The 17,315-nt window shown below is 43.2% G+C and overlaps 1 protein-coding gene across 3 annotated transcripts in view; it reads right to left on the bottom strand.

Annotated features, from left to right (window-relative positions):
* GAK (cyclin G associated kinase) overlaps positions 1-17,315 on the bottom strand; it is a 90,035-nt gene that overhangs the window by 39,131 nt on the left and 33,589 nt on the right. For all 3 annotated transcript variants that reach the window (XM_083353720.1, XM_083353721.1, XM_083353722.1), the window contains exons 8-11: positions 17,130-17,265; positions 16,516-16,628; positions 12,170-12,281; positions 10,510-10,633 (exon numbers count right to left, since the gene is read on the bottom strand). In XM_083353720.1, coding sequence (XP_083209846.1) covers positions 10,510-10,633; positions 12,170-12,281; positions 16,516-16,628; positions 17,130-17,265 — 485 coding nt within the window. The remainder of the gene's footprint in view (positions 1-10,509; positions 10,634-12,169; positions 12,282-16,515; positions 16,629-17,129; positions 17,266-17,315) is intronic.

Genomic DNA, 17,315 nt, shown 5'->3' with positions numbered 1-17,315 from the left:
CTGACCAATTTTGGGAGGCCGCCTAACAAACCACATTTGTCCAAGTCAGTGGATTCTTAGTTTGGTCTAAGTAGAACTATGTGCAAAATTGGGCAAGAAACCAGCAAGCCCTTCGGGTATCAATTGCCCTTCTCTATCCTACGTAACAAAGATATGGTTAACTTAAATGGGAGTTTTGATATTTATACAGTAGCTTAAATTTTTCATGGGGCCTGGATACCAGAGCCAGAGTTTTATGTAGGGAGCCATTTTTATCCATTCTTTAGTGTTTGCAACAACTTTTTTTTTCCATTTTGTGGAGATCTGAACATGTAACAATCCCTACGGAGATCATTATATAGTGTGTGCATATTTCAATTCAGTTGCTGCAATACACTTACTGGAATTATTCCTTTCAGAAAATGGTTTTAGTTTGAATAGGTTAATTCAATTTATTATTTATTATTTATTTATTAATTTAATTTCTATACCGCCCTTCTCCCGAAGGACTCAGGGCGGTGTACAGGGCAATAAAAATACAATAAAAATACAATATACAAAAGTTAAAAATAAGATTAAATAGAACTAGCCCATTACAATAAATTATTAAAAATTATTAAAAAATTATTAAAAATTAAAATACCCCAAACCCATTAGACCAGTCCGGCTTGTTCAAATAGGTAAGTTTTCAGATCACAGCGGAAAGAGCGAAGGTCAGGAGCCATCCGGAGCTCAACCGGTAATTGATTCCAAAGGGCAGGCGCGGCCACAGAGAATGCTCTCCCCCTGGGGGCCGCCAGTCGACACTCTCTGACCGACGGCACCCTGAGGAGGCCCTCTGTGTGGGAGCGCACAGGACGATTTAACATGGTTCACAGAGGTTATTTTATCTGGCTACACACACCCCTAAAAATACAGCCCCATTCTTTCTCAAGTCCTAAAAATAACACAGAAATCAAGGATTTCAGTGACAATACTTCACAGTAATCTGCTTCCTACTATGTGTGTACCTACTGGAGGAGCAAAAAACAGCCAGGAATACTAGATATAGCAATTTAGTGGGCTAATGGAAAAAAAAACAAAAAACTCTAAAGTTGTACATGTACCAAGAATATGATACTAAATATAAATGTAACTGAGAACGTAATGACAATGTGTTAATTCATAAGGTTATAGGTCTACATACATGCATGTGTTAAAGCAATGAGCAGAGATCACAAGGCACAGGTAAAACCTGAGAGTTCAGAAAAAAGTTTGGAGTTTCATAATGACTGTAGCATGCACACACAGTACAAATACTAACGTAGTGAAGAAATATTTACCTTGGGCTGCTAAGGAACATGAGTATGGAATGACGAAAAGCAATGGGGAAAAATGGGTAAGGAAAGAAGCATCACACACAAAATCCAAAAGTAAAACAAAACAAAACAGAAGTCACCCCAAAAGCCAAAGTAAAGATACGGGGGGGAAAATGGAACTTCCCAAATCAAATTCTGCTTTTGTTTTTCCTTGCCCCAAATGCTTTAGCCCACATTAAACTGGATGGATACCATTATGAATAACAAGAACCATCGATGTGGGTGAGAGCCAATACTGACAACTCTTCCCAAACTTAGTTGGCTATTTTCACAAATATTGCTTATGCCAGACGGATGCACTTGTGTTTCCGTGATATATTCCAAGAGATAAAGTAATTTTTCATTTCTTTATTTGTAATTTCTACCAATTAAAATGTTGCTTATTTCCAGCTAAGAATGCTTGGGTCAAGTTATAAATGTTCACCAGATACAAAAAAATCTACTCCGATCCAATAATTTATGTTATCTCGCATTATATACCACAGCCTTCTTTGGCCTGAAGTTTTCAAGTTAGGTTAAGAGTACTACTTATGGATTTTCCAGCCAGCAAATGTTCCAAAACATCTGATCATTACCTAAGAAATCAAATTATTTTCAGTGAAGCCCATTTAGGGGTTCAAAATATAAGTTAATATATAATACGCAAGCGGACAGACTTTGCTATATTATATAATAGAACAGTCATTAAGAAAGAACAGAACACTAATCCTGCTGGATATATAGAGATAATATATGACTCTATAGATCTTGAATAAATATAAAAGATGCCCTATAAAATGGAAATAACATCACTGTGTTACGATACCCATGCACATGTATTCTCACGGGAGCAATAAAGAAACTAATGATCACTTTGTCCACTTTAGTAAAATCCTTGATTGTGTTTCCTAGTTGTTGTTCTTTTGTAAGAATTAATTTCACTATATTGGAGTGAAATTAGGTTGTCAATATTGAAGGATCAATCGCTTTTGAGTTCTTGCCCCATCAAATCTTATCCTGTGGCTCAAACCATGAAGCACCAACTAAAATACACTACTGCAGACATGTCAAACACAAGGCCCAGGGGCCGGATCCGGCCCGCGAAGTAGTTTCATGCGGCCCGCGAAGCCATCCTGGAAAGAGTGAGGGAACGGCCCCCACTGCCTTGGCCCTGGCCCAGAGACCCTCCTCCTGCCAGAGACCCCCAGATCTGTCCCACTCCTGCCCAGGCCCCCATAGGCACCCTTGATGCAAACGATGTAGAGCTGGCCACGCCCACCCAGCAGGCCATACACACTCTAGCCACACCCACCCAGTAGGCCACGCCCACCCTGGCCACACCCACCCGCCCCCCTGTGGGCAACCGCAATGCTGATGCGGCCCTCAATGAAATTGAGTTTGACACCCCTGCACTACTGGTAGTAAATGTAAGATTTTTTCCCCCCCTAAAGTGGGAGGTCAAAAGTTTTTCCCACTGTCGCTACCCAAATGCCAAATAATATAAAAGCTTAGAAACCCTGAGACATCAACCCATAAAATATGACAAGGCATCTCCTGAGGTCCTTCACCTTGCCCAGGAAAGACCCCGCTTGAAAGAAACGATTCCAGGCCATCCCAATGAGAATTCCCTCTGACAGTATATAGCTGCTAGCATTCAAGGACTGAGTGACTAGCAAAAAAGGTAAACCTAAACCTACAGTGAGCTATTTGACACTGAACCATTGTCTTGGTTCCAGGCCAGCAACAGAATGACATCATGGAACAGTATGTGGGTTAAATGATTTATGATTGGTTGGCCTAATCTGATGTCATAATCCCTCCAAAATACTAGACCTGAAAACGCCCCCCCCTAAAAATCAGTTGCACTTGCTGTTAGCTAAATACTTAACAGTCTCATAAACTTTTCATCCAATTAGGCTGCTGAACAGCAGAGGAAGAAGTATGTTCTTTTTCCGGTCTAACTGGTTATTTCTTCCTTGCATAAAATGCATGAAGACTTTGAATTATGTGAAAACTGTTCTATGGATTAACACTGAGATGGAGAACTCTGCCTCTTTTTCCCACTGATCTGTTCAATAGAGTAGTTATCCTTCAAAAGGTACCAGTCACATACCAGACTACCTAAGATTAAAAAAAAAGTCCATATAGCTCTCTGATCCTATGATGAGTACTTACTTTGACCTTCGGGATACCCAAATAAGTTATTTTCTTTTATTCCAAGTTTGCAGTACATTGAAGATAAAAACCATAAGAAGATCGATGAAACCGAAATACTGTTATAGATTTCTTTGCTGCTACCCAAAGAACAGAAGTTCCCATCCTTTTAAGCAGATCGTTAAATTGTCATCAAAGCCTCCTTCAGAGCCTATATAAACAAACCTTTTCCTCTTGAGCAATGAAGTAACAACCATCGTTCTCTGCCCCTCAAATGTGCAAAGAGGAATCGATTCATGCTGAAGTCGCACCAGGCAACAATATTTCAGCACACAGAATGCAGCATAGTACAAGGGTATTTGTGAAGCAATTATAACTTCAAATAACAGCAGCAGCAACAACACTGAGTACTACAGAAAAGATGGCACTCAAGATTTGTTACTAGAATATCATCTTCCCTCACTGACTTATCTGCAGGGGCATCAATGATCTGGAGATGACGGAAACTTTGGTCTAATACCTGACTCCCAATGTGACAGTGTGTCATCTACTGCAGCGTTTCCCAACCTTAGGAACTTGAAGATGCCTGGACTTCAACTCCCAGAATTCCCCAGCCAGCTATGCTGGCTGGGGAATTCTGGGAGTTGAAGTCCACGCATCTTCAAGTTCCTAAGGTTGGGAAACGCTGATCTACTGTATAGCTTGTCCAGCATTTTGTCCAGTTCTTTGCCCTATCTGTTTTTTTAAAAAAAAATATATTCTTGCAGTTTAGAAAAAAAAACGAATGGGAAAATAGCATGTAGCAAAGCCAATCACTATAAACATAACCTACAGTTCCTTTGATCAAATTTAGAAAATAAAATAGCGAGTAATTGCAATCCCGGGATTTGTTTTATGTTCTGTCATACAAGGGTTTCTGTGATCGGCCAGATTTAGCATGACAACCATTACAGGTGTTCAAATTCTCAAATGTGCCCAATTCACCTTCCCTACCCCATGAAAATCCTGGTGTAGAGCAGATGCAAAACTATGTAAAATAATAATAATAATAATCCTCTGCTTTAGGAGAAAATAGACTAATACGACCACAGATTCAATTAATTCCATTTCACTCACACACCAGATATTATATTCAAAAATTACTTCAATAAAACAAAAGCAAAAAACCAGGGCTTCTCATGTTAGTAAGGCAACTTAATCCTGCAGGCCTTAAAAAAATGCAAATCCATCTCATTACTCCTCATCCCATCTTGGCATTTTTTGAAAACAAACATCACATGGGTCACTCTGAACTCTCTGTTCCCATGCCCACGCTTCTTCTCAGACAATAACTGAAAGAAAAAAATGAAACGATCCACACAACCTCAAATGATTTAGAAACTATGAGTTGCTAAGGCGACACAGAACAGAGCAAGCCTTGAATGGTTACTACTGTCTTATCTAACATGTGAGCTAGATCCCAAACTAGATTAGAGGCGAAGCATAGCTTCAGTGAACAAATAAATGAGCGTTTGGGACCATTAATGATGTTATTTTGAGCCTTACAGCATGATTCTAGAGCTTTAGTGGCTGGGAAATGATTCTAACTGAAAAGCCAGCTAGCTTGACAGCCCTGTTTTTAGCAATTCTCAGCTATGATTCCTCATATTCCTGCCACCTTGAACACACCATTGGTGATGTAATTTGCAATGCAGCATCCATAAGGGAATAATTTGACTGGATTCTAGTTGTTTTTCATATGTAAATTAGGTGTGCTAGTTTAAAGTCTAAGCATTAAGGATAATTCCAAAATGACAGTATAACATGCAATAAAAACAACTGAAACACTAAAAATCATTTTAAAAAGCATTCCACTATAGTTTGAAATCCCCTTCATGGATTACTGCCTTGTTGTGGCGAAGGGGCTTGCGTAATTCAATGAAGCTATGAGCTATGCCGTGCAGGGCCACCCAAGACGGAAAGGTCATAGCAGAGAGTTCTGACAAAACGTGATCCACTGGAGAAGGAAATGGCAACCCACTCCAGTATCTTTGCCATGAAAACTCTATGGACAGTACCAAAAGGCAAAACGATATGACGCTGGAAGATGAGCCCCTCAGGTCGGAAGGTGTCCAATATGCTACTGGGGAAGAGCAGAGGGCTAGTACTAGTAGCGCCAGAAAGAATGAAGCAACTGGGCCAAAGCCGAAAGGACGCTCAACTGTGGATGTGTCTGGTGGTGAAAGAAAAGTCTGATGCTGTAAAGATTTTTTCCCCATAGGAACCTGGAATGTAAGATCCATGAATCAAGGAAAGCTGGACGTGGTCAAACAAGAGATGACAAGACTGAACATCGACATCTTAGGAATCAGCGAACTAAAATGGACAGGAATGGGTGAATTTAATTCAGATGACCCTCAGGTATACTACTGCGGGCAAGAATCCCTCAGAAGAAATGGAGTAGCCTTCATAGTCAATAAAAGAGTAGGAAAAGCAATACTGGGATACAATCCTCAAAATGACAGAATGATCTCAGTTCGAATCCAAGGCAAACCATTCAATATCACAGTAGTCCAAGTCTATGCCCCAACCACCAGTGCTGAAGAGGATGAAATTGACCGGTTCTATGAAGCCCTACAGCACCTTATAGAACTAACCAAAAAATGATGTCCTTATCATCATGGGGGATTGGAATGCTAAAGTAGGAAGCCAAAAGATAACCGGAATAACAGGCAAGTTTGGCCTTGGAGTACAAAGTGAAGCAGGGCACAGGCTGATAGAATTCTGTCAAGAGAATACGATGGTCATAGCAAACACTCTTTTCCAACAACCCAAGAGACGGCTCTACACATGGACATCACCAGATGGTCAACACAGAAATCAGATTGACTATATGCTCTGCAGCCAAAGATGGAGAAGCTCTATACAGTCAGTAAAAACAAGACCAGGAGCTGACTGTGGCTCAGACCATGAGCTTCTCGTTGCAAAGTTTAGGCTTAAACTGAAGAAAGTAGGGAAAAGCACTAGGCCACTCAGGTATGAATTAAAACATATCCCTGTTGAATATACAGTAGAGGTGACAAATAGATTTAAGGAATTAGATCTGATAGACAGAGTGCCTGAAGAACTATTAACAGAGGTTCGCAACATTGTACAACAGGTAGCAACCAAAACCATCCCAAAGAAAAAGAAAAGCAAGAAAGCAAAATGGCTGTCTGAGGAAGCTTTGGAAATAGCTGAGGAAAGGAGGGAAGCAAAAGGCAAGGGAGAAAAAGAAAGATACGCCCAATTGAATGCAGAATTCCAGAGAATAGCTAGAAGAGATAAGAATGCCTTCTTAAATGAACAATGCAAAGAAATAGAAGAAAACAATAGAATAGGGAGGACCAGAGATCTTTTCAAGAAAATTGGAGAGATGAAGGGAACATTTCATGCAAAAATGGGCATGATAAAGGACCAAAATGGCAGGGACCTAACAGAGGCAGAAGAAATTAAGAAGAGGTGGCAAAATTACACAGAGGAACTATACAAGAATGAGCTTAACGTCTCTGATAATCACAATGAGGTGGTCACTGACCTCGAGCCAGACATCCTAGAATGTGAAGTGAAGTGGGCCTTAGAAAAGCTGAGCAACAACAAAGCTAGTGGAGGTGACAGTATTCCAGCTATTCAAAATCTTAAAAGACGATGCAGTAAAAGTGCTACACTCAATTTGCCAGCAAATTTGGAAAACTCAACAGTGGCCACAGGATTGGAAAAGATCAGTTTACATTCCAATTCCAAAGAAAGGCAGTGCCAAAGAATGTTCAAACTATCGCACCATTGCACTCATTTCTCATGCTAGTAAAGTCATGCTTAAAATCCTACAAGCTAGACTTCAGCAGTATGTGGATCGAGAACTACCAGAAGTACAGGCAGGATTTCAAAGAGGCAGAGGAACTAGAGATCAAATTGCCAACATACGCTGGATCATAGAGAAAGCTAGGGAGTTCCAGAAAAACATCTACTTCTGCTTCATTGACTATGCTAAAGCCTTTGATTGTGTGGATCATAACAAACTGTGGCAAGTTCTTAAAGAGATGGGAGTACCAGACCATCTTATCTGTCTCTTGAGAAACCTATATGTGGGCCAAGAAGCAACAGCAAGAACTGGAGACAGAACCACTGATTGGTTCAGAATTGGGAAAGGAGTCCGGCAAGGCTGTATACTGTCGCCCTGCCTATTTAACTTATATGCAGAGCACATCATGAGAAAGGCAGGGCTAGATGAATCAAAAGTTGGAATTAAGATTGCCGGAAGAAATATCAACAACCTAAGATATGCAGATGATACCACTCTAATGGCAGAAAGTGAAGAAGAACTAAAGAGCCTCTTGTTGCGGGTGAAGAAGGAGAGTGCAAAACCTGGGTTGAAACTTAACATTAAGAAAACCAAGATCATGCAATCCGGCCCTCTCAATTCCTGGCAAATAGATGGGGAAGAAATGGAGGTAGTGACAGATTTTATTTTCCTGGGCCCCAAGATCACTGCATATGGGGACTGCAGACAAGAAATTAAAAGACGCTTGCTCCTGGGGAGGAAAGCTATGGCAAATCTAGACAGCACACTAAAAAGCAGAGACATCACCCTGTCAACAAAAGTGTGTATAGTCATGGCTATGGTCTTCCCAGTTGCAATGTATGGCAGTGAAAGTTGGACCATAAGAAAGGCTGAGCGCCAAAGAATTGAGGCCTTTGAACTATGGTCTGGAGAAGACTCCTGCGAGTCCCTTGGACTGCAAGGCGATCAAACCTGTCAGTCCTAGAGGAGATCAATCCTGACTGCTCTTTAGAAGGCCAGATCCTGAAGCTAAAACTCAAATACTTTGGCCACCTAATGAGAAGGAAGGACTCACTGGAGAAGAGCCTAATGCTGGGAAAGATTGAGGGCAAGAGAAGAATGGCACGACAGAGAATGAGGTGGCTGGATGGAGTCACTGAAGCAGTAGGCTGAGCTTAAATGGACTCCAGAAGATGGTAGAGGACAGGAAGGCCTGGAGGAACGTTGTCCAAGGGGTCGCGATGGGTCGGACACGACTTCACAGCTAACAACAACATAGTTGGAAATAAGTAATATAATATACAAAAAAAGGTGTTTTATTTTTTTCCAGATTATGAAATTTAGGGACAGTAACCTGACCATGGTAAGATTTTGTTGCCAAAATATTGGCATTTTTAACAAATCTTTTCCTCAATTTAAAAGAGGGATGTCAAACTACCGGCCCAAAGGCCGGACACATCACAAAGAAACCGCCCCCACCCCATTTCCGGCAATGGGGAAAAAGTTCCGATATGTGACGTCACGTAACGTCACAAGTTTGACATGTCTGATCTAAAACTTATCAATTTTGGGGGACTGGATTTAGGCTTATTTTCTGGTGTGTTTTTTTAAAAAAAAACTGTTCAAAGGAAATGCCACACTTGAAATATTCACAATGGCAATTCTGCTTCAAGATCTAAGATTCCTAGGTTTTCCTAGCAATAATTTAAAGTTACCACTTTCTTTCAGTAGCCTACTGCCGAACTAGTACAGAAATGATACAGTGGCTGATAGGTACAGTGGCTACCTGTCCTTTATTATAAAGGGTAGGCCTCCATTTCAGAAAGTTGCCCTTAAATTTTATTTAATTTCTTGCTTTTGCTCTGGAAATTTTCTATGTAAAGCGAAGTTACAAACATAAACTTTTTTTTTAATCCTTACAACCTTTTTTTCAGATTTGTCTCTTTTTCAGGCTTGTCCTTCACTTAAGCCAGTTTGGTCTAGTGCAGGGATCCCCAACCCCCAGGGCGTGGACCAGTTCCGGGCCACGGCATGCCAGCAACCGGTCCGCATAAACAAGCAAAGCCTTATCCGTGAGATGCAGGCAGCACACAAAACCACGAACCCTCCAGTCCGTGGAAAAACCTCTCTCCATGGAACCAGTCCCTGGTACCCACATGGTTGGGGACCTCTTCTCTAGTGGTTAAGGCACAAGACTAGAAAGCAGGGGACCACAAGTTCAAATCTTGTCTTAACCATGAAAGCCAGCTGGGTGACCTTGGGCCGGTTGCTCTCTCTCAACCCAACCCACCTCACAGGGTTGCTGTTGTGGAGAAAAATAAGAGGAGGAAGGTAAGTTGAATATGTTCACTGCCTAAATTAATGTAAAAAATAATACAGGAGAAATATAAATATTTTTTAAAAATAATAATCAAGAAACCATGGTCACTGTATTTATGGGCAAGCCATATACATATACATACACACACACACACACACACACACACACACACACACACACACAAAGGATGTCCAAAAAGTCAGGCCCCATAGACCAATTACAATATATTTTATTAATTAATTCTTTTTCAGAGAAAATGTTACTGTACTTGGGAATGCTCAAAGATCATCTGTCAAATGAGTAAAAAGTACTTATAAGCAAATTTGCAAACAATTTGAATACTGAATGTAATTTATACAATAAATTATCTCTAGGACTTGAGTTTGGTGGCATACTGTACTTTAAAACGTACTGTCTTGGTACTGGACCACAAATAAATAAAAGTAAACAAATAAAATTAATTTGCATAAGAGACCTGACTCTTAGAACTTTATTATATTATTATTTTTTCTTTAGTGAATAAAGGTCATTCTGGCTGTATGATTTCTCAGAATTGGAATTCCATTTTTTCCCCAAAATCAATATTTCTGATACTTAAATCTGAACAATTCTATTCTCACAATCAGGCATGCTTATAAGTACTTTTCATTCATTTGACAGATGATCTTTGAACATTCCTAAGTACAGTAACATTTTCTCTGAAAAAGAATTAATTAATAAAATACATTGTATTATATCTCTGTTCAGATGAGAGATTCGTCATTTGATCCTAGTCTTCCTGTCCACAAGATTGTAAATGGGTTGTAACTTTTAAAGTAAAAATTCCAAAAGGAAAATAATGGTAGCACATAAAATGCCCTTTGCACTGAGAACTGTAATACAGCGAATGGAAATATCAATACAGCCACATTTCTACTTACTTGGCTACAGACTGAATAACTTTTGAAGATGTATCCTTGATATTCGTGAAAAATCTTTCGGTCCCACCTCGAAGGATATCAAAGAACCCACTAGAAGACTGGTCACATTCTGCCACTATCAGCCCTAGAAGCCAAAAATACAGTATTATAACCTAAAGCAGGCAATCACCATTATTCTTTCCTCTAAACAGACTTACATTTCCATTAGAAATTGCATTAAATTGTATTTCCATTTAAAAACAAATTCAGCAGGGCACTTTAGCTACTGTCTTTAATTATGTTATTACCCTAGTCTGTGTCTTTTAATTAAGGCAATATTTTTCTACACAAAGAAGAACAGCCAAGTACAGTAATTCAATAAAAAAGCCGTGAATGGTCCTTCTTCTAAGACAGTCCCCGCATTCTGAAGCAAACAGAGTCATGCAAACCTATTAGCTGCAATAAATAGATTCCAGTGACAATACTGGTGCTCTATTTAGCTAATCTGTGTATCAGTCACCTGATCCAATGAAGTGACTATAAGTCACAAATTCACACATACATTTCTTGATCTCTAAGGTGCCCTGTTGTTTATGTATGCATAGCATCTCTTCCATGCAAAGAGTGTAAAGACATAGAAGAATAAACTCTTAATCAACGGTAATACTATGTAAAATGTGGTCAGATATTGCTAGTATAATTAATATATTTCTAATTATAATTATATTGTAATTATTCTGAAGGCCCATTAGGGCAGGGGGCCCCAATCCCGGGTCGCAGACAGGCACTGGTCAACGGCGCACCAGAAACCGGACTCTGAAAATGTGTGAAGCCCCACGTGTACATGTGCGGAATGCAGGTGGTGCACAAAACCACGTGCCCTCCGGTCTGTGGAAAAACCTCTCTCCACAGAACTGGTCCCTGGCGCCCAAAAGGTTGGGGGCGGCTGCATTAGGGCACAAATACATAGAAAGTAGTCTCAAGTTCCTATATTTTGCTTACAAGTCAGGAAACATACAATTCAGGGCTTTTCTTTCCTTTTTAATACAGTTTGTGTTCTAGGAATCAACGTTTCTCAAATTCATACTGTCAACAAATATTCAAAAACTTACATATGATTTTTATTACTTCTTCAGAGAAGGATGAAGGAATCAGACTGAATTTTCTACATCAGACAGAATCACTCTCCCCCATCCCCGTTACTCCAACAGTCCAAGCTACTGTGATTTGCTATGATTCCATGATTTACTCCAAACCTGGAAGTTTGTTAGATTTATATCTCACTTTCCTTCAGAAACTCAAGGTGGGAACCATAACGCTTCCCCTTCCTTTTTTTTCTTGGGAGGAGTTTGGGGTGTGAGAGTGTAGCCGGCCCAAAGAATAAATTATGAAATGGGTCTCCTAATCTAACAACTCAACTGTAAATATGATGTTATCAATATGAGAAGGTAAGGAAATCATGAGTCTGTTCAAAGCTTGATTACTATTATTTCTTACCAAGGACTTCTGAATTTGGGGAAACTTTTTAAAGTCTAAACCTAAAAGTTTAGTAGCAATGCTAAAATAAATAAGAATCGAGACTGTCAAATACTGTAAGAAAGGCTACATAAGATGCCAGAAATGTTAAAAGAAACAGTAAGAATTGGACAGTACATGAAGAAAATTCCATTAAGCATCATACCCGCATTATATATATTGTTAAGCTGACCAGCAGGTTTTGAGTTCTGTGGCACCAATGCTGAAGATGTCTTAGGCTGAGCATAATTCCCGTAGCCCCCATTTTGTTCAAGAAGCTGGAAAAAAAGCATCACAGCAGGAGTGAACATAAATAAAACTCCCACTCCTCCCCACCCACAGCCAATCTGTACTAAAAAGGTAATATTGAGTCACTTTAAATATGTTTTGTTGATTGTAAAAATAGAATACAAGGATCACTGCAAATTTTGATTTTAATATAAAGCTCTAAATAAAGCATTCAAGAGGCAATAATCTAACTAATATGAAAAAAAACACTAAGCCAAATTATTAAAAATTTATTTATTTATTTTATTGCACTTATATACCGCCCTTTCCCTGAGGACTCAGGGCGGTTTACAGGGAATTAAAAATCAACCATACAAAAGTTAAAAACCAAGTTAAAAATATTAAATTCACCCTGTACTGTTAAAAACCCCAGTTAAAAATTTTCTCCTCAGTCTGGGCCCGAGAGCTCAAAGAGCCAGGTCTTCAGGCCCCGGCGGAATGATCGGAGGTCGGAGGCAGTCCTCAGCTCCACCGGCAGCTGGTTCCAGAGGGCAGGCGCTCCCACTGAGAAGGCCCTATCTCTGGGTGTCACCCGCCGGCAATCTCTTACCGGCGGAACCCTGAGCAGACCCTCCCTGTGGGAGCGCACTGGGCGAAGGGCGTTTGATGCCGGCAGCAGGTGTTCCCTCAAATAGCCCGGACCCAGGCCATGTAGGGCTTTATAGGTGATAACCAGCACCTTGAATTTCACCCGGAGGGCAACCGGAAGCCAATGCAGCTCGCGGAGTAGAGGTATTACATGGGAGTATCGGGAGACCCCCATTACAACTCGCGTGGCCGCATTCTGCACCAGTTGAAGCCTCCGAGTGGTCTTCAAGGGCAGCCCCATGTAGAGAGCGTTACAGTAGTCCAAACGGGAGGTCACAAGCGTAGGACGTCTCGGTCCAGATAGGGACGCAACTGGCGCACCAGGCGAACCTGTGCAAAAGCCCCCCTGGTCACAGCTCCTATGTGATCTTCAAAATTGAGCCGTGAATCCAGGAGGACGCCCAGGTTGCGAGCCCTATCAACGGGGGGTAACACCTCACCCCCCATCGTTAGAGGTGGAATAACTTGGTTAACCCGAGATGCCGATATGCACAGCCACTCAGTCTTGGCGGGATTGAGACGAAGCCTGTTTCTCCCCATCCAGACCTGAACCGCCTCCAGGCACCGGGACATCACGGAGAGGGCATCACTGGGTTGGTTCGGGGTGGAAAGAAAAAGTTGGGTATCATCAGCGTACTGGTGATACCCCACCCCAAAACCACGAATGATCTCACCCAGCGGCTTCATGTAGATGTTGAACAGGAGAGGCAAGAGAACCGACCCCTGAGGAACTCCACAAATGAGAGACCTCGGGGCGGATCTCTGCCCTCCTGTCAACACCGACTGCGAGCGGCCCTGGAGGTAGGAGGAGAACCACCGTACAACGGTGCCTCCCACTCCCAACCCCCTGAGACGCCGCAGCAGGATACCATGGTCGATGGTATCGAAAGCCGCTGAGAGATCTAATAGGACCAGGACAGAGGAGCAACCCCTGTCCCTAGCCCTCCAGAGATCATTCACCAGCGCGACCAATGCCGTCTCCGTGCTGTGTCCGGGCCTGAAGCCCGATTGGTACGGGTCCAGATAATCAGTTTCCTCCAGGAACAGAGGGAGCTGATGCGCCACCACACTCTCAACAACCTTCGCCAAAAAGCGAAGGTTGGAGACTGGACGATAGTTGTTTAAAACAGCCGGGTCCAAAGCAGGCTTCTTGAGGAGGGGTCTCACCACCGCCTCCTTCAAGGCGGCAGGGAAGACACCCTCCTTCAAAGAAGCTGTTATTACTGCATGGAACCAGCCTCGTGTTCCCTCCCGAGCCGCATAAGCTAGCCAGGAGGGGCACGGATCCAACAAACAGGTGGTGGTGCTCAGTCTCCCCATGATCCTGTCCACATCATCAGGGGAAACAGGGTCGAACTCAGTCCAGATAACGTGCTCAAGACCGCCTGATTCCTCCACATCAGACTCTGCCCAGTCAGAGTCCAGGCCAGTCCGGATCCGAGCGATTTTGTCCGCCAGATGATGACTAAACTCCTCGGCTCGTCCCTGCAAGGGATCCTCCCTCACCTCCTGATTAAGGAGGGAGCGAGTCACCCTAAACAGGGCGGCCGGGCGATTATCTGCGGACGCGACAAGGGCGGCAAAGTAGTTGGACTTCGCCGTCCTTATCGCCGCAAGATAAGACCTTATAAAGGTTCTTAACTGCAATCAGTCGGATTCGGATCGGCTGGATCTCCAACCGCTCTCTAGACCTCGTCTCCTATGCTTCATCTCCCGGAGCTCCACAGAAAACCATGGGGCCCAGCGGGATCTGCGCCGGGTCAGAGGTCGCATGGGTACAACGCAGTCGAGTGCCCTGGTGGCAGCCGTTTCCCAGGCCTCCACCAGAGCATCGACTGGGCTGTGGGTAAGGGTGATAGGTATAGGCCCAAGCGCCCTCTGGAACCGATCCGGGTCCATTAGGCGCCTGGGGCGGAACCACCTGGTCGGTTCCGCCGCCCAGCGGCGGGGGATGGCATGACGGAAAACCAGCCTCAGGAGGTGATGATCTGACCATGACAGAGGGGTGATGGACGGAGAACCCCCTCCCAGATCATCCAACCACTGTCCAGACAGGAACACCAGGTCGAGAGTATGATCCCCCTCATGAGTTGGGCCCTCAATAACCTGGGTCAGGCCCATGGCTGTCATGGAAGCCATGAACTCCCGAGCTAACTCCGACGACCCCCCCAGTGACGGCAGATTGAAGTCACCCAGGACTATAAGCCTGGGGAACTCCACCGCCAACCCTGAGAGGGTGTCGAGCAGCTCAGGCAGGGCTGTTGCCACACAGCTGGGCGCCAGGTATGTAAGCAACAAGCCCAACTGAACCCGAGGACCACATCTCAAGAGGAGGGTTTCACTCCCGGCCATCTGGACAATGGTGGCCTCCCGGGGACACAAAGTCTCCCGAATAACCACTGCCACCCCACCACCCCTGCCCTGAGCCCGTGGCTGGTGCAGCACCCGGAAACCTGGCGGGCATAACTCGGTGAGAGGCACCCCTCCCTCCGAACCCAACCAAGTTTCCGTGATGCACGCTAGATCCGCACATTCCTCCTTGATCAGATTGTGGATGAGGGGAGCTTTGTTAACTACGGATCTAGCATTAAAATAGACCAACCTGAGCTCAGGGGCCTGATCACCCTCATCCCCGGGTAAGAGGGCGCTAACCGGAGGGTCGGAGCGCGCCACCGCTCGGAGATAGCGGGGGCGCGATCCCAGATGTTGATATGGCCCTCCGCGCAAACACCTGCTGCCATTCCCTATCGCCGTGGGGATTTGAAGCCCCACCCCCACATTCCCAGCACTAGCAGCCACCTCCCCCGACCCCGTCCCATCAGGACCTCTAACAGGACCAGACTGAGTGCCGGTTAAAGATTTCCCTACCCCCCCTCCCTCCCCCTCCCTAACCTCTTAAAATAACCGGCTAAAAATTTTATCAGGGGCCTCTTAGCAAGTCTTGACTCGAGGCCCCTATCTAAGCCCAGCCACCCAGCCAAAAATGGAGAACTGGCGTATATAGTCTGCTCTATATTTCACCGATTTTCTTTTCTCCTTCGCCTTTGAAATTTTAGCCTGGAGGAGCAGAAAGAGAACAGAATGAAAGGATAATTTGGGGAGGAATTATGCAGTTCCCATTCCCAAAAGCCAATCATAGTATTTCTCTTTTCTTCAGTTCTCCAAAGCCCTCTAAAATGACATCGTCGATACCCAACATTTTGCAATCCTCCCAATAATGCCAAAAGCTGGCTACTGTTTCTGTTCCATCCAAGGACAATGTCATGCTATTTCCTTGCCCCTTTTACTGCAGAGGATAGGTTTAAAAAAAAAAGAGGGTGGTGTTGGTTGTGGTGCTGCTGCTGCCCAGTTTAAAAACATGGCTGTTGCCGCCACCAAAGACTTTTACAAAACCGAAACATCCTTAAGTTAAATTCCTGATTACTTCGAGACACGCATGACATTTTCCTGGCAGAAATAAAAGAGTGGTTTGATAATGCTTTCTTCCTAACCTCACCTACATTTCTGGGGTCCCTGGGATTCTACCATCTGACTATTAACCAAGCCCAAATCTACCCCGCGTTTTTTAGTTCAGTATGGATAGGCTACGTCTTGCCACATAGCTGAGAACTGGTTTCACCAAACCGGATCTATTACCTCTGTGATAGGGGACTTTGGATTCACATTTCTAGCAGCCGCAATCTCCTGCAGCTGATTGACAAGCTCAGTAATGGACAGCCTCTCTTCTGGATTCACCCTCAAAGCAGAACCTAAAAAACAATGCAAGGAAAAGATCAGCGCATATTAAAAAGTTTGCCAACAGGAGTTGTGAGCCTCGCTATGATGCAACTCTGAAATGCCAGCAGTAGGAAGTAGCTAAAATGAAGCCACACATTTAAATTATACTAAATAAATAAATAAATAAAAAGACAATCTTTTTGCGTGTACCAGGGTTCTTCCTGAATTAAGAGTAAGCCAGCAATTCCTAGTCTATCCTCTTCAAATGGGTTGCACTTGTAATGGCTCCCATTACTGCTCTCTAGCATGGACACTGAGAAGCAGGAATGATGAACAAATGTGCGTCCAACACTTTCTCAAGTAGCAGGTTGAAACAGCGGGTGTAGAGAGGCTTTTCACATGGACTTGTAGGTATAGAAACCTAATGCATTTGTGAGTTTAGAAGGAAACCATAAAATTCTCTACAAAATCATCAGCTCCCCTGCTTTTTGTGCCGCCTCTCCAGGTGTTTGGTGTCATTGTCTGAAACTTACGTATAAGATCGTGAAACACAGTATATTTTGTGTCGCTCTGTGGGATGGAGTATTTTCCATTGACTATTCGAAGCTTCGCTCCATCTTCAAAAGGGTGTTGCCTAAAGCACAACAAGTAGAGGATGCAACCCAAGGCCTGCATGGAAATAACAAAGGATTTACGAAAAGAAAATGAACAAGACTAAA

This window comes from Vipera ursinii, assembly GCF_947247035.1.
Source record: "Vipera ursinii genome assembly, chromosome: 2".
Lineage (NCBI taxonomy): Eukaryota > Metazoa > Chordata > Lepidosauria > Squamata > Viperidae > Vipera > Vipera ursinii.
This window is presented reverse-complemented; position numbering and strand designations above follow the sequence as displayed.